The sequence below is a fragment of the Branchiostoma belcheri genome, unplaced genomic scaffold (assembly GCF_001625305.1).
Source record: "Branchiostoma belcheri isolate BF01 breed outbred unplaced genomic scaffold, Haploidv18h27 scaffold71, whole genome shotgun sequence".
NCBI classification, from domain to species: domain Eukaryota; kingdom Metazoa; phylum Chordata; class Leptocardii; order Amphioxiformes; family Branchiostomatidae; genus Branchiostoma; species Branchiostoma belcheri.
In genome coordinates this window covers 739581-764194 of record NW_017804365.1, presented here as the reverse complement: position 1 = coordinate 764194, position 24614 = coordinate 739581, and the positions used below count along the sequence as shown (strand labels likewise).

General features: G+C 41.1%; 1 protein-coding gene across 13 annotated transcripts in view; it reads right to left on the bottom strand.

Moving 5' to 3' along the window:
* Positions 1–24614, bottom strand: part of LOC109484945 (girdin-like) — a 72595-nt gene that overhangs the window by 4709 nt on the left and 43272 nt on the right. For 4 of the 13 annotated variants that reach the window (XM_019788307.1, XM_019788310.1, XM_019788305.1 and 1 more), the window contains exons 10-29: positions 21883–22021; positions 18707–18721; positions 17554–17692; positions 15537–15666; positions 14801–14920; positions 12975–13967; positions 11285–11412; positions 10589–10699; positions 9884–10064; positions 8837–9387; positions 8186–8372; positions 7185–7330; positions 6432–6570; positions 5710–5884; positions 3280–3402; positions 2704–2805; positions 1918–2019; positions 1267–1359; positions 859–975; positions 89–172 (exon numbers count right to left, since the gene is read on the bottom strand). In XM_019788307.1, coding sequence (XP_019643866.1) covers positions 89–172; positions 859–975; positions 1267–1359; positions 1918–2019; positions 2704–2805; positions 3280–3402; positions 5710–5884; positions 6432–6570; positions 7185–7330; positions 8186–8372; positions 8837–9387; positions 9884–10064; positions 10589–10699; positions 11285–11412; positions 12975–13967; positions 14801–14920; positions 15537–15666; positions 17554–17692; positions 18707–18721; positions 21883–22021 — 3775 coding nt within the window. The remainder of the gene's footprint in view (positions 1–88; positions 173–858; positions 976–1266; positions 1360–1917; positions 2020–2703; positions 2806–3279; positions 3403–5709; positions 5885–6431; positions 6571–7184; positions 7331–8185; positions 8373–8836; positions 9388–9883; positions 10065–10588; positions 10700–11284; positions 11413–12974; positions 13968–14800; positions 14921–15536; positions 15667–17553; positions 17693–18706; positions 18722–21882; positions 22022–24614) is intronic. The other 9 variants (XM_019788318.1, XM_019788316.1, XM_019788317.1 and 6 more) reach the window with 6 other exon arrangements.

Sequence of the window (24614 nt, the reverse complement as noted above, 5' to 3'; positions counted from 1 at the left end):
TCTGCAACTGAAATAATGCAAAAGATGGCAGTTGTGGGACACAAGTACAAACATAGGCTGTACTTCGTCACTTGAATACTGCACCTACCTGGTCGGGACCCGGCAGAGCCTGAGCTTTGTGAGTCAGCTTCAGGTGGAATGTTGATGTGGAGGTCTTCACTAGACAAGGCACCTGGGAACAAGCAAAAGCGAGACAGCGTTAGAACAGGCGATCAACAGCTCGCGTGAAAACCCATCCACCATAGCTTGGCATGATTGTAGAGAAAATGTGACATGAATGGTTAGTACGAGCTGTAAAGTAGAGATGATGACTTCAGATTGAGCCATGCAACCGTGATGATGATGACAAAAGTCTGGTCTAGCTACATGTAGTACATTTTGGACATTAAAGGCACCTAAAGCAATTTTTAGGGTAGTAAAACTGGATTTTCTGGTCATCTTTTATTGTAGTAAGTTGAATCAGCCCTATCCCATACTGATCATATCCGTGAGGCAAAAATGGGATGTCGCTGACAGAAAATGGTTGCTTGTTTGTTTATTGGTGGTACCAAAAAATAAAGGGACTCCTTGCATAGTTTTTGGGTTTTGGGACTACATGTATTTCAAATGCTTCAAGCGTCAAATGATGATCAGAATATGCTAAGAAATGTCAGTAAATGACAATCAGACCAATTTCCACATCCAAAATATTTTGCTTTAGTTTACCGCCCTGATATTGCATTACACACCTTTAAGACCTGAAGTCTTGAAATTATATTTTCAAGACATCCTCCTGCATGTCTCATTCTGAAGCTCATGTTACGACATGTTAGCTGGTGCATGACACTTGACGTAAATCGTGGCCAATCAATGTCTTACAGAAATTCTCACTGATCACATCAAGGGCGGGCATGGAGCGTCTGTGCAGGAACTCCTCACTTCGGTAATGGTTCCGCCGCTCCTGCAACGGCCTGGGTCTAGATGATGATGATGACTCTGGAGAGAGAACATGCCGCTTTAAAAAAACATGCTTTAGTATAATAATGAAAGAATAGGCGCATTTAGCTGGTTAGTTAATGATGGTTGAACACCTACAGAAATGAGATGAAGCATGCATTTAGTATTTTAAGTGTTACATCGATCTATATTGTGTTTTCAGTGTTCTGTAATATACTTAGTGTACATGCATTAGTATTGAATGTAACCTCGCTATTGCCTGTGTTATAGACCTTATCCCCAGCATGCCGTGGCTACTACATGTACATGAAAACGACGTAAGACGTTCACCAATTTCATAGTCCCAAGGGTACGAGGTGCGGTACAGCACCAGCTCGCTCCTGTACTTCTGTTTCCTGTCTCTCAACGGGTAGGGTTCGTAGTCTGCAATATGGATCATGGTGCAGGGTAAGTACAATACAGTCCCAGCTTTGTGGGATATAGTGGAGAATCTTACAGGGTTAGAACAAAGAACCACTGCTGATTTACAAACACACCACCAGCAACCATGTCGGCAGAACGTACTGCACCAGTCCTGCGCAAAACCCAGATTTTTCACAGTTGTTGTTGACGTTGTAATTTGACGTTGTAATCAGAATTTTGCGGTATCTTTTCCAACAGAACATTTGAAAACTATAGATGGAACGTCATCCTTAAAAAACCTGAAACGAGACGTTCTACGAAAGTGCCAAGCAAAATACATTATGGATTTCACATAGGTGCAGTACATTCTGCTGGCTTGTCCCACCAGTGATATTATTAACAGCAATTATTGCAGCTGTTACCTGCAGTGGGTACCTATACTACAGCATGGACGGTTCTTTAGTAAGCAAGTTATTGTCTTTTCTCAACAAACTTTACAGACAACAATGTCCACCCTGCCACCATCATTATCTCGTTTAATTCTTTCTTTTTTTTGATAAGTAAACATTGCCAAGAGACCTATGCCACTGTCTCTGTTGCATTCCTCATCGATGTCGTCCAGACTTTTGGACAGCGCTTTTTTGTTGTCGTCCAGGACACGGACCCTCTTCTTTTTCTTGTCTGTAAGACAACCCATCGTAAGAAAACATAACGTTAGGACGGCTTGAGGGTCATCCGTGAGGGTGGCCTGAGGACAGAGGGAGGCTGGGGAGACTGGACGTCACGATGGCCGGATGAATGTACAATGTAGGAACACTGACCAATGTCAAGATGCTGCACAGATAGCTGTGTGAAATGCAGGCTGATGAAACAGAGCAGAAATACAGACACAGGACTAGAGACAGTTCTTTTGTTAGGAGACACAGGATGATACAAATCTACTGAGTCAAGCAGAATGGTTCAGGCTGGAAACAAGACGTCCGTTTATTGTTGTACATGTACGAACAACACAGAAGTAAGCCTGACGAACAGAAGAATCGCAGAAGATTCTATGTATGAATACAAGGCAAATACGGTTAGTCCCTAATGCTAGCTAGACTACATTTGCTAGCTACACTACGTGGCATATTTGTAAAATGTGAAAAAAGTAACTGTTAATAACTGAGAAGTGCAGATAACTACAGCATTAAATGCATCTTCTTCATGGAGAAAAGGGCATTAAGGAAGGGTTCACTATGTGAAGGGGGGTTGCACGGAGGCATTTTTTTAACGAGCTTCTACAGGAAGATTGGGGAGGGGGGGAATGTGGAACTGAATTTTGCCACCCGAAACCTTAACCCAAAGTAGAAGGTCTTAAGCAATCACCCTTTGGCTGGGGTTCTTCTTTCTCGTCCCTCAAGATGGTGTTGAGGACGGTTTCGCTCCTGTACTTGTGTTTCCTCAGGTTGGTTCTCCTGCTCTTAAACACTGGTGTGACAGAGACATGCGGCTAGTCAGAGGAGACTACAACTATTCCAACTATCACAAGCACCTGGTGGCACTTCTGTAGTCTGTTGTTATCATGTAGAATTTCTTTACACTAAACTATTGAAATGCAGACCTGGGAATTCGAAACATGCTATTAGTAATGACGGAAGAGAATAGTCGCGAAATTCAGTGGCCATCACCATGTAGTGTTTCCTGAAAAGAAGGAATTTTAAAGAGAAGTTCCTTAGAATTCATGCTTCTTCGAGACTCTATCACCAGCAACCCAATTACGGAATCATCAGCATTGATTGGAGAACCGTACGAGGCAAGACCCACACGAATTCTCCAGTTAATCAAAGGGAAAGACTACGATCTGCTTAACTAAAGGTCCCACCACCTGCAGAAAAGATACTGTCAGTGCTAGCTGACCAAGGCTTGCTCTATCCCGTAACACAGACATAACAAATGTTTCACCCATGTCAATGTAATTGTCCACGATGGCCTGAGACATGGAACGTTTCAGAGTGGTGACTCTCCGGGGACTGCTACTCGTACTTCTTGGGGAGCGGGGAGACTCAAGAAAATCTCCAGCAGAAACTGGAATATAGACACACACATACGGAGGCAGGGGTCAATGACTGATGGGTCAAGTTTGCCAATAAAAAAAACCTTTACCGATGTAGAATGAAATGACCATGGTTCCAACCACCAGGGGAAAAACCTGTATGCACTGAACTCATATGCTCTCTTACAAACTACTTAGTAAGGTGAGGGCTACAGATGACTCATGTATGACACCTTGATAATCATAGCTAGAAAAGAATTTTCCCTCTTATTAATGTCCACACAACATCACCAAAAACCATCCCAGGATGGAGACAACTGTCCACATGCTATGTTTATGAAGGTTAGAAACGTCCGGAAATTATCTCCGTAATTTATCCAGTAGTAGAGTTTGAATGAGAACTGTCCATATATTTTTTGATTGCCAAGGATACCCTGAGATGTAACACACTCCCACGGTACACCAAACGCACACTGTTAGGAAGTACAAGTAGTCCTGCACACAGTAAAGCAATGAGGAGCAGGCCACAACACTGTTGGGTAAAGCTGGTTCTTACATGTTACCCTGCGCTTGACTTTAGGCCGAGATCGCCTCATGGCAATGAAATCTGTGGAATGTGATGTATTGTTCATGTTCAACAATAGTGCTTCAAATATACCACAGTACTACATGTAGTTTACCAAAATCGAAGTCATGTCAATGTAAGGAATCATGGATATTGAAACTCAACTACTATGACTGACACTGACTCTCAAAATCATTAATACTACAATACTCGCAAGAAAACAGTTACCCAAGCAACTGGATGGATTTTGAATACTGTTAGACGTTTCAAGACAATGCTTTTCATAAGTCACAGACGAAAAGTAGTGGATGCTACAGTGTATTTTGAAACGTCTGACAGTTTTCAAAATCTACTGTAATTACTGATTTTTTAACGATACTGATATGTTCACGGTTTTCACGGTCACTTCTGTACCGTGAACTCATCAAACCGCTAACACTCCTTCGCCCCGAACAGCAATAAATTATTCCCGTCTTACGCTTTTCATGTAACGATGTTCCGTATATTTGATAACAAATGAGCTACTGTTGAGTATCAAAATTATTATAATGCTATAACTAATATTAGAAATCATACAATCATGTATTATGAGACACCGAATAGCGTGTCAAGCCGAGTCAACTGCGTACAAAAATCTTAGCGTAACGTTACACGGCCCGGCCTGGTCACGGCGTGAGGTCGCTTATCCCATCCCCATAAAATGCGGGCACATCCACAAATTATTTGATCAAAACCAGAATTGCTGGGATCTAGAATGTTACTGGGTTCTCCTTAGCGGGAGTTCTTTATTGTTTTGATTGGTAAAACGCAGGGTAAATACGCTAAAAATTTAGCGTGGGTACAAGACAACCCACGCCGAGGCCCGTACTTCCGGGAAAAGTGCTCACCAAAATCACGTCGAAAACGCCAAAAATCCGCATAGAAATATATATTTCCCCGAAATATTCTTGGAACTATGCATTTCTTTACTAGAATATCGATGTGTGGTTGTGAAAAAGAGCATTTTAGCGCTTATATTTAGACAAAGAAAAGTTGTTTACAAGCGCCTCGGCTGGCTCAAATTCTACCGCCGGCGTCCCTGCTGCTTGACGCAACAACCAATCAGAGACGCGAAATACGGGCACGTGACGCGGGATTTGCATGGGGGAGGGTGCGCGGCGCACGAAATAATTTTGCGACGTCAAATTATTCATGATCAGCACCGTGTTTCAAGAGATAAATACCGGGAAACAAACTTTTCTTGTTTTTGAACATGTATTTTACAAGTTCGTCTTTGAATAGCCGAGTGAAAATCAAACAGTTCGATGTCTGGTCCTTCGCGTTTAATACGATACAAATCAGTGAGGTTCTCAGCGCGAGCCATCGGTTTGGTGTGAATTTTTAACTGCAAATAACGAAATATTGACCCCAAACCACCGTAGCATTTTGCTAAAAAATTACATAGCCGGCGATCTTGCGTGAAAAATATTTGGACTTTATTATGTGCGGACCGATGAAATATGGGGGATTCCCGGGGACTGCAGCGCTTCACGCCTCCACCCACTTTCTTTTGAGTTTCCCCTGCCGCCACCGTGAACATATCAGTACGTGAACACCTTGATTTTTTCCTCACCGTGAAATTTTGCCACCGTGAACTCAAAGTGAATTACAGTATCCAGTTGCTTGAGTAAATGTTTTCCTGTGTATTTGCCTAACCTTCAACGACTACAGTTACATTCTACACAAAGAAATGATTGCTACAATAGTAAATGTTTCCGTTCGCCATGCCTCTCACCTGATTGGTTGTTGCTTTTCTGCGTGTTGGTGTTCTCCGCTGACCCGTCCAGGGAGTCGCCGTACGAGCCGATGGAGGAACTGTCGGACCGCTCAGCGCCCTGACCGTCCACGTGGTCAGACATGCTCACCTTGGACGCCTTCTTGTCCCCCCTCTCCTTCGGTGCCTTGGTTGTCTGTGCATGGATAGTTTTAATGGAAATCAGGATAGATCAAAACATTGTCAACTTGGACAGGTCAACACCTACAATGTAACCAAGTCAGGCCAACACCTAGACCAGGGCTCGAAATACTGTTTTCTGAAAACCTGCACATGTATATGGACCAGTAACTGTTCAGGCTAGGTGTATGTTCAGTTCAGGTTAGGTGTAGGTTCAGTTCAGGTTAGGTGTAGGTAGGCATCAGAAATACCTGCACAGCTCCAAAAATTTCTACCTGTACATTGTATTTCGAGCCCTGTAGACCCAGAGTCAGTTAGGGACTGACATTTCTTGGTTTGAGCCTGACAAGCTGCAGTCTGAGTTGGTCCGACTCCTTCAGACCATCTTACAGCTGATATAAGACAAAATAAGTACTAATTATTAATTATTACACATACCATTATTAGTAGTAATACTGTTAGTAGTAATAATCAACATTATGTAGTGATACGAGGTGTAAAATTTCTTCATTGCAAAGAGGGCAAGTTTAAAGCAAAGACGTGAAAACAACACAAATACCCACCCTACTCATTGCTGCTGATAACTTGTTGAAGAATTTGAAGCCCTTCTTCCTGGGAGGTGATGGTTCATACCCCTTGTAGTGATCCATGATCTTCTCTTCCAGTTTCTCTTTCTGTCTCCGCAACTCGTTCAACTTGTCACTGCAACACCAACGTCCAGACGGTTAAAACAACTGTCTTTGACAAAATAATATGCCAAACACAACTAGAAAGATAACATTTGCAGAGCAAATGCAATATTTAATGTTTATCTTCCCATGGGCTAACCTAACAAACTAATGCTCTGTATATTCTTACTCGAACACATCCATATGCGATATATGGTGACCATCTGTCCTGCAACTTGCTACATAATGTAATCCAACACCACAGGGTGTCTGCTACAGCACCAGTTACCATGGTGACAGCCATTTGGTCTAGGTCAATGACCTTATTTCTTAGAAGAAACGGAGCAAAAGCACTTTTTATCCACATATACAAATGTAGCTCTGATATCATACTATTAGGCATCGCAAACACGACTAAAACTATCTTCATAAACTACAAGAATATGAAATTTCCTTCTCCAGTAGAATAAAAAGAATGGTTTTCATCAAAATCTTCCATACTGCTCAAGCTGGTGAAATCTTACCCTTACTGAATCAACAGGTGGTTGTCATGTTTTCCCACAACATGTATATTTTGAGTATTGCCCTAAGTTAACAAATACCATTACTTAGACACTGTCACAGACAAACTTAAGAAGCCAGACTCACGAGAACTGTCTCTCCTCCTCGTGGAACTGTTCCTTGCTCTCCAGGGTCTGTGCCAACAGCTCCTGGTTCTGTTCCAGTAACTTTGTCAGCTGGGACATCAGCTGTTTGTTCTCCTCTTCCAGGGTACGGTTTAGCTGCTGCAGCATCTGTCAATCACATGGAAACATATAGAGGTCAGCAGGACTACTTACCAGTACAAACGTGACCACCTCTTCAAGCTGGCCACCTGGCCATGGTGACTGCTTCTTCTCTGTGCGTAATATTTTCCCCATTGACACAAGCATTAAGCAACCTGTCCAAGGTGATCACTTGGCCAAGGTGATCGTGACCACTCTGAGTTGGGTCTGCTCAAGGCCTAATTCCTGCCAATAATGGAACCGCATCAAATTCCTTCGTGTTGAATATTGTTGATAACTGGATTAAAGCTACTTAGAGCTCACAAACCTACCCCGAACAAGAGACGGGGGGTGACACAAGTTATCTGACACATATGACCCGCTACTATGGTCACGTGTCTCTGACGTCACGTTCCAAGAGTAGACGGGTCCATTCGGTTGAAGGTTGGAGGAGTCAGCCAAAAATTTGGGGTAACTTTCCCAATTCATTTTAGTGTTGGGGGAGAAAGTTGAGTCCTTATTCTATTGTCTTGTACCAGCAAAGATGAACTTTCATGCTATTGTAAGGACTTTAATTTAAAGGCATCCAATGCGATTTCAGGGCAGCAAAACTGGAAATATTCTGAATGAGGGAATCTTTGTGATATCGACACAATTACTGCTTCATGTTAGCATATTTAAATCAGTATTTCATACTTTGGGCATTTACCCTTCCAGTCAAACCATTTTCTATCAGAATTGTAGGAATTTTTGCTCAATGAGGGTTAATATACAAACTGGGACTGTGTGGTTTCAACTCAGCATGTACATAAATGACAAGAATATTGGCTTTGAAATATCGGGTTTCTAAGCCCTAAAAACTGTCTTTAAATCCCAACCATGTACCTCACATCTGCCCTCCATTTTGGATGTTGCCATGTCCATCTGCATGTACTGAGACTGGAGGTCCCTCATGTCTCCGGCCAGCTTGGTGTGCTCCAGCTGCAGACTGTTGTACGTCTGCTTCAGACTCTTGTAGTCCGTCTGCAGGTCCTGGTAGTCTGCTGTCAGCTTCCTGTTGGTCGCCTGCAACCTGGGGGGGAGGGGGGCGAGGTAAGGTGGTTGAGCCTTTGTCTAACCCTCAGCACACTGAAGTAGCCGTTTGGCTACAAATTCTCTGATTACGAGGTTAACTAAGGGAGAACTAAGTGGCGACAAGCCCTGTCAAATAAAGATACAGACATCAGAGTAATATTAGTACAAAAGAACAAACAAAAGGCGAATCATGCTATTGCCTTGATTTAATGTTTGTGGTGTTTACGTACAAAGTTACCCACAATATTGTGTGTTTTATGTTTCATTTATGTTGCCAAACAGTAAATCAAATGATCTTTTTGTTTATATAGCATAGGGGCACTGCATGACCCACTGTTGTGTTTGTTGTTGTTTTTGGGGTTAACACCTGACAAGTGATACTATACAGCTTGCACCTGAGGCATTGCCAAAAAATGTAACTAAGAAAAGTGAACTACATGTAATCTACATGTAACACCCTACCTTTCATTATCTGCCTTGACAGCAGCCAGGGACCTGTCCTCTGACCTGACTGATTCAAACGTGGACTTCATCTTCTTCAGACCCTCGTTCTCCTTCAGAAGTGAGTTGTACTGGTCCTCCAGCCTCTTGTTGTCACTCTTCAGGATCTTAAAGTTGGACTTCAGCATGCTGTGCTCCGAAGCCATGGCTTCATTGTCCGAGGAGAGGGTGTGGTGAAGTTTCTGCAGCTTCTCAAAGTCCTTTTGCAGAGCCGTGTGTTCGCTCCTCATGTCGTCGTACCTTTTCTGGAGAGACCTGTACTGCGTCTCCGCCTGGGAATGTTGAGTTTGCAGTTTGGTGTGCTCCGAAGTCACCGAGGACTTCTGGGATTGCAGTGTAGAGAGTTCGACTTGCAGCTTTGCATTCTGGGACTGCAGGTTGCTGTTCTGCCCTTGTAGAGAGGCATTGTGGGACTGTAGAGAGGACACCTGCTGCTGCAGCTTGTTGCACTGGGACTCTAGGCTTCTACTTTGCTGTTTTAGGCTGCTGTTTTCCGTCTCAAATTTGGCATTCTGAAAGCAAACATTAAGACCTTTGTTACAGGCTGTAAGATTTTCAAATTTAATACTACCACGTACTGTCATGTGTGCACAGGCAAATAAAGTAACAAAGGTATGGAACATCCTTGATTACAAGGATTTTCCATCATAAAAACTGTGCTAAAACTAGTAACGTAACATTTGCAAATCAAACGCAGTGTTCACCATAAAAATTTGTCTAGCCTAACAAATTAGTACTCCATTTACTACTCAAACACATTCATCTAGATACACATTGTACATGGTGACCAGCCCCTCCAACTCTGTCCTGCATCTTTGCTACATAATGTAAATCCAACACCACAGGGTGTCTGCTACAGCACCAGTTTCCATGGTGACAGCTGCCTGGTCCAGCTCATTGACCTTTTGTGTTTGGCGAAGAAGCTGAAGAAACCAAGCAAAAACAATGTCTTCCTTCTGGGAAAACAAATATAAAAATGAGCAAGTGTGGAAAGGAAAAATGACTTACATTTCTTTCCAACTCGATGACCTGATCCTTCATCTTGATGAGTTCCCTGGTGGTTTCACCTTGAGTGGTGCGTCTGACCGTGACCTTGGGCGGGCTGGAGCCCTGCTCCTCCTCGTACTTCTGCTGCAGGGCCTCATGCTCCCGCCGCAGGGTCCGCAACTCTTCCCGCAGCTTCTGATTCCTACACAGTTTACCGAATATTCAAATCAAAGCTGTAAGACTGACAGTTATGTCAACCCTTCTTGGATGTGATTAAATGACGATGATGGTGATGATAATTTGATTACATCAATTCACTGTTGCAGAGACTTACTTTCTCCTCCGAAGGGAAAGGAGGTTTTTACATGTATGCATTTTTAAGTACACAGTTCAAACAATTCTGTGGTTGTACAGTTAAGTAATACAAATTACAAATGGTGGAGAAGTCATCACAAAAACACCACTATTAACATTTCAAGATATGGTCCCAACATCTGATTAATATTTGCAAACAATGCAGTAAAGAAACATGAAACATAAACAAAGAATACACAAGTAACTAAGTCTTACATGAACCTAAAATGTCCTGAAGTTTCAACCAACAAATTTTCCATTTATGCATTATACCAATCAGTAGCCTTAGGATTTTACTATAGACAATACAGACCAAAGAGGGTCTGTTGTTTATTTATCAGCATTAGATCAAAAACTATCCAACCGCCTGACCTGTTGACAGACTCCTGCAGACGACTCTCCAGCGCGTGAACCTTCTCCTCTTTAATCTCCAGACTCTTCTTCAGTTCACTCTCCATACGGGACTCCAGGGCCTTCCAGCGACTGGGGGGACATTTGGTAAGTTAGTGGTCTCACTTCTTCACACAAACTTATTTTGACAAAACAATAGCACAGAGATTGTCAGACCAGCCCAGGCACTATTGAGTCTCACTCAATCCAGAGTAAAACCTTACAATATAGAAGCACAGACTTTTATAAATCTCTTAAAGCCATTAATAACTTATATCAGTTTCTTTCAGTTCTAGGTAGCGTCCATCTTTCCATCATTTGGCAGAATTTTGAGGCTCATGGCAGACAAAAATTTGTTTGTTAAAAAAAGAAGATATGGAAAGAGACGTCATTAAACTGAGCTTAGTCTACCAGCAAAATTTGTTTCTCAAAGAGCAGGAAATAGTGTGTCATAGGATCAAGATTTTAAAATTTTCATGGAGGCTTGTCCCCAGAGCCTGTAAGACTTGGTGCTCAACATGATGTTAGTCCAAACAAAAATTGAGATGACAGAAAACATTTCGGGCTGGCTAGAACACTAGTTTCTTTTTAGTCAATCCATAAATCTGTACAAAATATTAGCGCTACAATGTATTTTTATATATTTGTACAGACATATATGCTGTGTGCTGTGCCCACCTCTCGTCCTGTGAGTGCTCCTGTTGCAGCAGTTTCTCCTTGTTCAGACCGATCTTATCCAGTTCTGCTGCCAGCTTCTCCAGCTCATTGGTCAGCTGCTGGTTGTGCAGTTTCTCGTTCACCAGTTCCTGCATGGGTCAAACAAAACAATCAGAATTGTAACTCAGATACACAACCAACACAAATAAGTGTTTCTGACTGTCAATAGCTAGAGAATACTGTAAATCCCAATTTTTTTTGCGGTACTTTTATATTTGCGGTTTTCATGGTCACTACTGTAAATCCCAATTTTTTCGCAGTACATTTCGCGATTTTTACAGTCACTTATGTTAGTACTGCAAACTTATCAGTACCGTGAACAAATAATTTGCCGACTTTCTTTTTGCTGCACCTGCCATCACCACGAATGTATATTTCCACAAACAAGACTAGTCTTTCTCAGACCGAGAACTTTTGTGAGAACATAAAGTAATTTACCGTAGTTCTGAAAATCTTTAACAGTTTACTTTATTTAAATTTACATTTAGGAACATTTCCTGCTAACTGGCAAGAGAAAAAAATCACTGCTGGCAAAAAACACTCCCTCAACTCAATCCCATCCATTGGGTAATCGAGTGCATCCTTATTTTTTTCATCTGACGTTTAACCCTTTCCCTGCTGCCTAACCCCATAACCAATACAAACTTGGTGCCAAACGGCTACCTTAGCATTCTAAAGCTCAATCGAATGTGACCACAGTACAATGTAATTAAGTCCTATAAGAGACAATGTAACATCTACATCCCACAACAGACACTGATTCCTGTAACACTATTGATTGTGGTCCCTGCTGGCTTTTAGTTCCTGAAGGTAAATTTGTACTAATCTCTCGTGTGATTCTAGATCCAAAGCATCAGAGACAAGACTTGGCTACGAATCTCAATGCCCCTATGGTTTAACACCATGTAAGAACACCTAGGGCTTTACCCTTGGGTACTCAATCAAGCATTCAAATGGTTACAGTGTCCGGTTGGCAAAAAAAATTGAGCTGAATCATGATGTTAGACTGTACACAGTCTATTTGTCACGGCCCCCCTGTTGCTAGAGTGATTAAAGCGGCAGCTAAAATCTGTCAGCGCGGCGTACTGTTGCTTTCTTGAAAAATGGAGCAATCTTGGCATGGCTTTGGGACCGACAGGTAATTTATAGGGTAAGCATCAGTCATGTTAACAGGGCAACTTTCTTCAACAGGAGAGAGATATTATTGCAGAGAATAAAACATATGTCAGGGTAGAGACTTCGATCTGGTACAATTCTACCGGTACCGATCAGAGTCTATGTCTCCTATCAGGATACTGTTATTATTATTATTATGATGATTATGTGTGCGAATGGTTTCTCCTCTTACAATATACAAATCCTAAATTTCAAGTCAATTCATTGATCTAAAATGACATGAATCAAAGTTGAAACGTTCTGCACTGTCTTTCAAGCAAATATTGCAAAATTTACAGACTCCAATTGAGATCTCTAATGATAGAATCTCCAATTCTCCTGGCAGGCACTCCGATCAGGATCTCTAATGGTAGAATCATCAATAATTCTACCAGATCAGAGTCTCTACCCTGACATAAAAGTTAAAAGCGTGCAAGAAAAAAAATCAGCACATCAGTGATCATTGCACATTCAGGTGTCTGCAGCAATATCTCACCTCCCGCAGTGTCGCCAGCGTTTTCTTGTCCATCGTGGTCTGCTTCAGTAGATCCTTGTTGTCCTTCTCCAACTCCTGAATCCTGCTGTCCGTATCCTTACTCCTCTCCCTGTCCTTCTGCATGTGCCTGATCTCTTTCTCCAGAGCGGCTATCCTGGTGTTGCTGTCCTCCAGTATGCCTTCCTTCATGTCCATCGACTGCCTCAATCTCTTGTTCTCCTTTTCCAACTGCTTCTGACTCCTCTCCAGCTGTGTGTTTGTCGTCTCCAGGTCGCGATTGTCCTTCTCTAGCCGCTGTAGCTTCCTTCCAGACGCCTTCATGTTTTCCAGACTCTTCTGAAGCCTCTGGCCTTCCGTTTCCAGCTCTGTGTTCTCCTTCCGAAGATCCTCGACCTTCCTACTGGATTGGTCCAGCGACTTTGTCAACTTCTGGTTCTGGGTGTCCAACCTCAAGTTGTCTTCCTCGAGCCTTTGGACGGATTCTTTCGAGGTGGTGAGCATCTTCTTCAGCTGGTGATTTTCCTTTTCGAGCTCTTCCTTTTCTTCTTCGATCTCCGACACTTTGCTGCCCGTGCCCTTCAGGTTCTCGATGGTCCTCTGTAGCCGCTGCTTCTCCGCGTTCAGCTGGATGTTGGCTTTCTCGGATTCGTCGAACTTTTCCGCCTTCGTCTTCAAACCGTCGACCTCCTTCTTCAGTTTCCTGTGCTCCTTCTCCATTGCGTGGTGCTCTTTCTCTAGCTGGTCGAAGTTCTCGCACGAGATCTTCAGCGTTTCTATCGTCCTCTGGAGGTGTTCCTTCTCCCTGCCGACTTTCGTGTTCTCCCGTTCCAGTTCCTCCGCCCTCTCCGCGTTCTCCCGGATTCTCTCGAACTGTCGACTCAGCTGCTTCTTCTCCAGCTCCACCTGAGAGAGCGTGCTGGTCTTCTCCCGCAGGCTCTCGTGCAACGTCTTGTTTTCCTTCTCGATATCCTTGACGCGAGCGTCTAAAGAAATCTGCACACACACACACACAGGGAACGTCCGAAATGTTAGTGAAAGAACACGGAAATGTTACTAATATTAGACAAGAAAATCAAGATCTTTATAGTAGAAAGGACCCAGAAAACAAAAGTGGATAATTTTTTTAGGAAATTCAATGGTTTTTAGGAATAAGAAATAAACAGCAATAATACAGTAGCCTGGGTGCCATTCTAGGCAAGCTTTAACCACAACAAAATAACTATCTAGGATGGCACCAAGGCTACTATGTTATTGTTATAAAATGATTTATTAAATCTGATAAGTTAGTTCAGGTTAAAACTAATAATAGCAAAAGCAGACTGTCGCATACTTTAGAAACCATGCTTCACAAATACCAGCTAAAGATGTTGGGAACCAATAATTTGTATTGCACAAAAAAGCTATTAGTAAGTTCTTTATTCACAACCACCTGTTTAACAAGAGCTGACATTTTGATGACCATCTGTCATCTTCATCAGGGCAATTATGACTGCTTCACAGTGCACTGAAGCTTGGTGTTACCGCTAACAATGCAGTCACACATGTATGTGTAAGTAATTGTGACATACATACATGTACATGTAAACATTGTTGTACAATGTATACATGTACATCGGCTCTTGTTAAACAAGTAGTTGTAAATAAAGAACTTGTAAAAAAAAAACCCTCACCAACTTGATAAAATTAGTCACCAACGTATTGCACAGAATTTCCAGCATTGCACAAGTTTCATCCTTGTCTCACCACCGCTTTTAGTTCTAAAATGGAGCTTGCAGTTGCCAATATGCATGCAACTATAGCCACAGTTTAAGTGCTGCATGACTTACCTGCGTTCTCTGCCTGAGTGTGTTTATCGTCTGTTGAAGCTGTTCATTCTCTCTCTCCAGTTCTTTGATCTGTCGCTCACTGTTCTCCTTCACTGTTTCTAATGTCTGCTCAAGCTGAGCCTGTAGAGGTGTACAGGAAAAGGTTTCATTTGAAAATTTCAGCCACAAATTTTCGTAATACAGGGCTAAATTGAACTTGATGTAGCATGTCAAGGCACAAAAATAAAACTGTTGTGTTTTCTCAAATGATTGACATCACTTCGAATCAAACTCTAAAACCTCACCAAAAAGTCTTTCAAGCATACAATCATGTATTCTTTAGAATAAGTACAACTGTTTATCATACCACTTTCAAACAGACTGGGGAAAAACATTTGAAACACAGTAAGAAATACTATCTGGTGTAGAGGTGTTTTTAAACTCACTGATCATGACAGACAAGATAGAGAGATGGTCTATTATTCTTAAAATCATCATAACTGAGAAGACAAACACTTACTACATTGTATATACTTACAGTATTTCCCCTAGCTCTTTCCAACAGGTACAAATGAACAGTGGAGAGGCATCCCGTCCTAAGGACCGTGACCCTTTCCAGTAGTGTGCATGTTGGGTGAGCACAACAGCTGGGATTCGAACTCCCAACCTCTTGGTCCAGAAACAGGGCTGCTAACCACTGTATGCATGCTACTTAATACACGCTACTATTAAGTACGTACGGTACTGTGAAACTGACCTTATCCTTGATGAGATCGTCGCTGAACTGTTCCAGGTCCAGTAGACTCTGTGTCTCCTTAGTGGCGCTGTCCTGCAGACGCTTCAGTTTCTCACTCAGACGCTGGTTCTCCTTCTCCAACTCTGTCATTCTGCATGGGGGAAAAGGCTTACAGTTAGGCATGGGAACAAAAATTTCCGGTTTCACAATAGACCCTAGCAAAAAAGTCAACAACCAAGCCTTTTTTTGGGGTTAAAGAATGGCAAGGGACATAACTTTTTTATCTGACATCTGAACTTCAAAACCATCTGAAATGTTATTTCACACATTTACGGAAGCAATTTTTAAAAGTTTATCAGTCAGAAATATTTTCCCCTCCCCCACAAGCAAACAGACACAGGTCCTGGAGGCCTAACGCATTTCAGTTTTACAGAGTTCAACTATACTTCTTGGATCAGTTCAGCCAAACTCTAGAAAAAAAAATAAAACAGAATTCCTACCTCAAAACCCCACATGAATTTTTTTCAAGACTATTACACACAAAGTTTTTCCTTAGTTTTTTTAAAGGCATTAGCATATGACATACATACATGTAATATGTTGAGGTAAAGGCGAATGAGATGATATGTGCATAATTATGTAACATTGATATATACTGTATGTGTAAATGACACTGTTTGGGTTTAAACATTGCACTAATACATTGCCAAGTCAATGACACAGTAAATATACTCAGTCTGTTATAATATTATACATGTTCATTATTTTTGTCAACAACCAAAACAGCATTTCTTTACCTCCTTCAAAATCTTAATAATTAAAAGTGAAAATAGCATGCAGAAAGTATTCAATACAAGATCTAGCGGGCATTAAAAATTGGCACTCCTAGATCTAATTTCCCACGAGGCAGCGTGACAGATTATGGGTACTTCTTGATGATAGTAGTAATCCATTATTATAGACCTGAGGGTCGAGCAGCAATTAATGCTGGAGCAGCCTCCAGGTTTGAAAATGAGATGTTATTGACAATCAATGACAATTACATTACATGTGGGTCCAAACCACAAGTGTATCTACCATCATGTAGTCATGAAGATGTCGTTTACTATATAGGTGGTCCCAGGAAAGTTGTTACAGAACTAAATTAAATGTACTCTTCTCATTTTAATTTGGCACACAGGTCCTACATGTGTACCTTGCCCCAAATTTAGAGTACAGATATTGAGTTAACTTCCCATCTACACGTGTGCAAAATGTGATTAGAACTTTATAGAAGCCATGCATTTTTTAATTAGGCCACAGCAAGTAAATTTTAGTAATGAAATCTTTCCCAGACTCCAAATCTAATGCGAGCGGCGAAAAAAACAAACAAAAAAAAAAACAGGGTGGGCCGAAAAAAACGAGGTACCTACAATTTAAAACTTTGACTTAATCATTGTACAAATGGTTATGATTCAGTGGGAACATCACATATACACAGCTACATGTACCATCACATATCACTACATCAAAGTAAGAAATAAAACATTAAATCAGAGCCTTTTCTTGTCTCCTCTCTTCATAGTTATCTGCCATCCACCTTCCGGCATGGCAACAGACATCTTTGCCAATTTTCAGCATTGTTGACCACTGTCAGAAGGCAAATTTCTTTCTTTTTTTCCCCTCCAAAATCAGGCGAAAATTAATGCGCACGCTGATGTCATCCATAAAAATTACTTGCTGTGGCATTAAGATGTGTTAAAAAGTGTGTCCACTTCTTGTTTAAATCATTGTTTTCTTACAATGCCTGTACTACGGTAGATGTTTGTGTAATCGCATGTGGTTAATATGCGTTATAGATAGCCACACACATGCAGTTAACAATCGTCTAATATGCAGTTTACACAGCTTTGACGTCACCTTTCAAAGAAGCCATGTGACAAGCCTCACTGAGTCAGTCTACTGAGGAAGACCAGAGTGACTGGTCAAAAGCTCTAGGTGAGAGAACTTTTTGTGTTGGACCAAAAGTTTTAACTTTAAAAACTGTTGTACATTGTACCTTGTATTGCTGGAGTCGGAGTGGTGCATCTGTTCCTTCAGTTCCTCCATCTCCTGCACCAGTCTCTTGTTCTCCTTCTCCAGACGCAGGGCGCGACTGGTCGCTGACTCGTTACACTCCGCCGCCAGCGGGTAGTAACCTGTCATGGCGGACACAACGCTGTACGGTAAGACGTGAAGGAAAGACAAGACCGCCCTCGTGATACACCAGCTCTCGCTGTCACATGCAGTCACAGACAGGAGGGGAGAGAAACTAGCTGTTGGTTAGGTCTATACATTTGTAGCTAGGAAAATAAATGTTGTGTTTCCAGGGTTTGAAATTCAAATGTCACATAAAAAATTTCATGACGTTGCCAGCAGACAAAAAAAAAGAGGCGGCTAGGGTCGACCGATCAGAGGCTTTTTGCCAGGGTTGGTTGGGAAACTGGAACACAACATTTTTTTCCTAGGCCTTAGTTTGTTAGAAACATGTTGAACTGTTGAATCTGCTGCACAGATGTGAGTAGGCTCCTAAAGGCAAAAGCATGTTTTACATAATTTTACTCTACTGTGTGTATCTTACCACCCAAATTATCTTTCTACTACACTTACATTTGATTTAACTGAAGATCCAAGTTTCATGCAATGACAAGACCAACAACCATTCCTGCTATCATTTAGCATTCCATCAGGCAATAGTAAATCCAGACTGAAGACCATTTTCAGGGCTCGAAATACCTGTATAAGCACTTTAGTGCAGGTAAAATTGGGGCCGTGCAGGTATTTCTGATGTTTAGCTGCACCTAACTTGTACTGGTCCATGTGCTACTTTCATAGTTATCATACAAATGTAGGTGAAAGTAGATTTTTCATTTTCTGCATTGACTGTTAGCACAGGTTTAGAATAAAAGAAATAATGCCAATGGTTTCAGAATGGATTTCAGTATCAATACTTCCTATAATGTGAATGCAGTGAAAAGTTTTTCGAGCCCTGAAAGTTTTAGAAACTGTAGTAGTGTCTGGCAGTGTGTGCATCTGCCATCTATCTACAAACAGAACTGGACATGCAGTAGTCTGTTAGTGAGGTGGCAAAAGCAAACTGTTGTTAGTGGGTCCCACACATGCACCATCGGCAAAGCATTGTACAAACTTGGATCACTGCTGCACGGACATACCTTTGTAGGACCAGCCTGTCAGCAAAAGGAACAGAGAACAGGGGGGCAACAGTCAGCGCATTCAAGCAGTCGAGATCAAACAATACAGGGAAGAATTCTCAATCATGGATTACAAGTCATTAATGTATCAAAACTACAGTACATACCGAAGAACATTCACCATCATGCATTCAAGGACATGCCATACTAGGGGAAAGATGCTTAATACTTTGGAGAAATACAAGACCCATTCCACATGCAGATTATTAGTGTTCTAGCCAGTTTGAATTTTTTACCATTTTCGCCACTCAGACGAGATTGAGATTGGATCAACGGATGGATGGATCAACGGTTCCACCCTTCAACGGCCATGCAGACATGCTAAGTCACCGCATGTCGCTAGATGTCGTTGTTGCGACGGCCATGCAGACATGCTGAGTTGCCGCATGTCGCTAGATGTCGTTGTTGCGAGTGCACTTTTTACCATTTATGCCTTGGACGTTTGTATACTTTCCATTATGGTTGCTAATTTCAAAATCATAGTTCTATTAATGTTGCATAACAAAGCTGCTGACAAAACAAACTTAATTTGTCTTGAACAATAACTTGATTTTATTATTTGCCAAAAATGTTAGATAAAGACATGTCTATAATCACAGTAATCAAGGATTTTTAATAAACTGCATTAAATTATGTCAATGAGCATTAGCAGTGTGGATTAGTCTAGATGTTCAGATTTCCATTAGCCGGCAGTCCAGAGGGTCACACGTCCGACCAATCAAGGCGCTGCAGGCAAAGCTTATTAAAAGCCTCCTTTTCAGGCGTTCCCGGATCGGTGTTTTTGTGTGTGTGTGTGTGTGGTTGGGGGGGGGTGGTGTATTTTCTGACCAAACGTAGATCGCACGCAATAGAAGCTCCGGCCTACATAGCTGTCCGTGGAACTATTGATATTACCTGGGTGCCTAACTTTCACCAACATGTCTTTTGTATTTTAGGAAATTAATTAATTAATGAGTGAGTGTTTAATTAACTTAAATAGGTATTGCATTGTTTGGCAAGGTATTTTCCATTGACAATTTTTAATGGATCAGGTTGATCAAATGATATAATGTAAACAATTATATATGATTAGTAAAAGATGACTTTTGAAGTTCTCTTCGAGTATCATTTTAGGGTTGAATCAGGGTCAACGCGAAAAAAAAATCATTGATCCGGTGATCGACATCATGCCCCCCCGCACACTTCATGTATTCGGTGTTCTAAATACCCGTCTTCAGTCTGCAATTTGCAGATAGATTTTCAAGATTTCAGGATAAAAATTACACAATCTGCAATTTGAAGAATGAAGAAAAAAACTATGGTCCTCACAACTTCATATTCCCTTTGTTTGACCCGCCCGGCGCCCAAATCCCGCTGCGATTCAAGCCGCGGCGGCTTCCCGAGCCATGCAAATAAACCTAGTCCTGACGCCACAGCCTCCGATTTCCACCGAGCCAGCCCCGAGCGCATGCCGACAGCGAGGGATGTGGCTCAGATTTCCGACGATTTCCTTATTTAGATCATTCGGAAGACTTCGGGTAGCAAACAAAATGGCCGCCATGCACATGATTTTATACTAGTAGCTTCGCTTCTCAACCGAAATGAGGAAGTTTAACCTCATTTGCAGACTTTAGCGGCCATGGAGTTGATTTGGGGAAGTGCTGAGACGCGATTTCGCTACGGCATATGGGATTTTGCCGCGGAGGTAGTTACGTACGCCAGCAAAAACTTGCTTCAGCGATCGGCTCCAGAAAATTTATCTTTATGCTGCCGCTCAAGTCTTCGAAGGTGGTTTAACGAAGTTTATATAAATAATAAAGCCACTTTGCGTAGATCGATCTCCGTTTTCTTGCGATGGTATGAAAATTCAAGTACAGTATATTTTCAAAACGTTTGATATTTCTTTGTTCGTTGCCACATGTTGTTTATTTATCTTATTGTCATGTACAGTTACCAGCGTGAGTCTGAGTCGAGCCATTGTTCTTATGTGGCCGTTAGCACATGTTGTTTAAACAGACAGCAACATTGAAGAAAAGAACCGAGTTAACAGACATCGGCACGTTCCTTGAAGTCAGGTTTCCCGCCGTATTTAAATAAGAAATGTGTGGGCCCGCGGCGTTTTTGAGAAAGACGCGACGCGCTTTGGAAAGACCCCGCGCCGTGGCTCATTCAAATTCGCTACATTTTTTGCTAAGTTTAATGTCTTCACCCACGATTTTTGACCGTCAATGTTGACGGTAAGGACTTAAATTTTTACCGTCCGACGGGAAAAAATACCGTCAATTGACGGTAAAACGGGCGCTGGCTAAAGCCCTGGTTGAATGTCACGAGGTTTGTAAACTTAGATGTTGGGGACAAAGCCATAGAAGAGATTTTGAATAAAATTATATATATATATATATTAACGTTACTTATAATTTAAGTTAAAATGTACTTTTGTGTCTCATTTTTTTATTCTGTTAAAAAGACTCTTAAAAGAGAGAAAACAGGTTATAAACTGTTATATACTTGATTTTTGTAATGTGTAACTTAAAGAGTTGAAATATAGAAGTGCATGTTCTCTCATTATATACAATGTTGATAAGAACTAGAACCATTTATATAACTTAGGTAAATTGAAATGCTAGGATGGGGAAAATGTTCGTAAAAACTGTAAGCCTGTAAGCGGCGAAAATGGTCAGCTTTTGCAGAAGCACTTGTTTTTTTTACTGTCATCTTATTAATTTTGTTTGACGTTACATCATGTCAAGTGCCAGAGATGCGACAATCTGGCCATAAAAAGTGAAATTTTAAATCCATTTCCTGCATTTTCTGGGGCCAATTTTGCTAATAAACTAAGCTTAGTTGAGCTACTTCTCTTTCTACATGTATATCTTCATACGCCAATTTTTGTCTGTCGAAAATAACAGATTTGGCAAAATCTCCATCCATCGTGAGTCGCAAAACTTCGTCAAATGGAGAAAAGATTGACGCTGGCTAGAACACTGCAGGTTATCATTTTGTTATTACATAATCACATCACAGATTTTTCTTTTTTTTTTTCTTTTCCAACTACATATTATTAGCACTTGAGTACAACTACTTGACCTATGGATGTACAATGTACTCCATTGGCTGTACTGTAAACAGTGTAAAGTAGAATCATAACAAGTAGATACCTGAAGAGCTCTTGGTTTTGGCATCTTCCAGCTCCCTCCCGAGGGTTAAGGACTCGTTAAGTGTCTGTCTCTTGTCCAGATCCAGAGCCATGTTCTCATCAACCAGCTCCTGGATCCTCCTCCTGTCTTCATCTCTTCTCTGGAAAATCAAAGCGGTAGAAAAAAAAACAGGTCAATAAACTGATAATTTTAGACTCTTAGGAAGTATTTGGGGTTTTTAGGACCTTCCTGTGTATGACCTTTTAACCTCCTGTCATGCTGTCTGTCAATCTTCCCCCAGCCATGTGCTGTCAACCTACAAATGTACTCTGTCTGGACAGACGCTCAGCCACCCAAAACAGTACTAAGTCTTACGTAGCAACCAGATTTGTATGGATTATGGTATGGATTTTGTTTTATTGGGTGACGTAAGTATTACATTTTTGTTCATCTGCTGTGGTGACGCCTGAAATTACATTCATGTTAAACTGTAATGTAACTTGTAACTTGATACTGTAAATCACTTTATGTTCGCCGGAGCAAAATTTCACGGTCCGATAAAAATGAACATGTTCGCGGAACTATATGTTCCCGTTGGCAGCAGGTGCAGCAAAAAGAAAGTTGGCAAATTATTTGTTCACATTAATTATAACTTTGCGCTATAGAAGTGACCACAAAAACTGCAAATATGATACAGTACCACGAATATAAAGTGATTAACAGTACCTAAAATGACAACCTCATTGTAACTACATTATGGTAGTTCAACTCCCTAATGTAACTCGTAACTTATAACATGTGAATGTGCATAAAAATGAGCTAAACAAGTCTACAATTGACTTATTGCCTGCCAGTTGTGTTTAATACTAGGCATAGGAAAAAATGTTGCGTTTCCTGTTTTCCAAACGACCCTAGAAAAACCTATCCACCCTAGACTTTTTCTTGGGTGGACCCCTGCAAGGGCCATTTTTTTTCTAGCTGGTCAACCTTTTCTAGCTCCCTGATCTGACACCTGAGTGATAAAACGTTGTACAATTGGTTTTTTAGCATTGACATGGGTCCTCATGCAAGTTTTACTTTGTTAAACTGTATTGAATAAGTTGGACTCTCTACATGTATATAGATATCACTGAAGTCTATATAGATATCGTTGAAGTCTAAAAAAAAAGAAACAAAAAGATAATCCCTATATTGTACCTACCGACCCTAATTTTTTCAGGGCTGAAACACAACATTTTTTTTCCTAGGCCCTACAAACTCTTTGGTTACACAAATCCTAATTGCATTACATTTGATCCCTTTGGACCTGACCTCCCTCTCCTTTTACACACACTAGAGTAGAGTTTATGCCACACTGATGTGCTCTTTAACCTATGATTGATGTTTTACACCCAAACTAATCTTAAACAGCTGTCAAAAATAATAGAGAATATATTAAATACTGATGAGGCCCTGATAATATGACTTATGAAATAATTTAGCTTTATTAAGCCATTCTCATGCAGCTGTGTTATTTTATGACCTAACATTTTCCTAAAGTTCACTAATGAAATGGATATGAATAATATTATGATTCACATAAATTCTAGCTAAGCTTTGTTGGTATCATATTTCCTTCATGAAACATGCAACAAAATTATAAATTCTGACAGTTTTTGTTGAAACTGTACACTTGTATGACAGTCTGCTTACTACTAAGCAATAAGATATCTAGTTTTTGACACTTACACTTTACATCTCTCATGCTAACAGTACAAAATATCTGTAATTTCATCCGTAGGCATCCACAAATACTGCATGTTGGGACAAAGAAGCTTTTATTTCATTTGTGGACTGAAACCCGTGGGTACAAAAACCTGACAATACAAGAACTGTGTACACACGAGAAAGTACAATGTACAAAACCTGTGTACATCAAAATTTATCCTAGTATGTGTATATTATTATGATGTACATCTACCTTCTTTGACGTACATCAAAAAGGTTAATTCAAATTGTACACCAGCTCTCGAGGTAATGTACAATCTGACCGTGTGTACATGAATATCAATTTGCACACAGGAAAAATTTGATGTGCGCAGTTTAGTTAGGCTTTTCCCCACGTGTAATTTACTGTAAATCGGGTCTTAGTCCTAGTGTGTCTAAACCTGATCTGCGTTAGATGGACCAATGATCTCAGAGTGCGACAGAACAACAACAGTGATTAAAGGTCCCATTAACGACCACAACATCCTCTCAGGCAGGAGCGTCAACAAGCAGCAGCGACCTTGTCAACACACCCGCCCGACCTCCGCAAATAATCGCTCACCTGTCACAAGTGTTACCAAAGTGTCCTGAGTACATAGTGAGGACGCTATGAGGTGTTGTTAGGCTGCCCCCTGACGTAATGGTTCAGTAACATGCACAGAATAAGGCCTCGAAATTATCCTTTGTTCCTATTGTCCCAGCACTGTGCCAAAAATAAATTTTAATTGTCCCGAAGTGAGGATGAACTGTCCAAACCTGTTTTTCGGAAAGTATTGTTAGACTTCAACTTAATTAAAGTCAACTTCATTTTGCTTATGGCGCAGGCGCACTATAAATGCAGAGAAGACAGGAAATTTGGGAGATTTTTCCGGATCCAAAAGCCGAGATGTGTGCCTGATAAAGGAAACAAGGGCTGACATTCTGATGTTGATTATTTTTCTATTGCCCCAAAAATGTCCCAAAGTGTCTTTTCAGTTGTCCCAGCCTAAACTTTAGTGGTCAGTGGC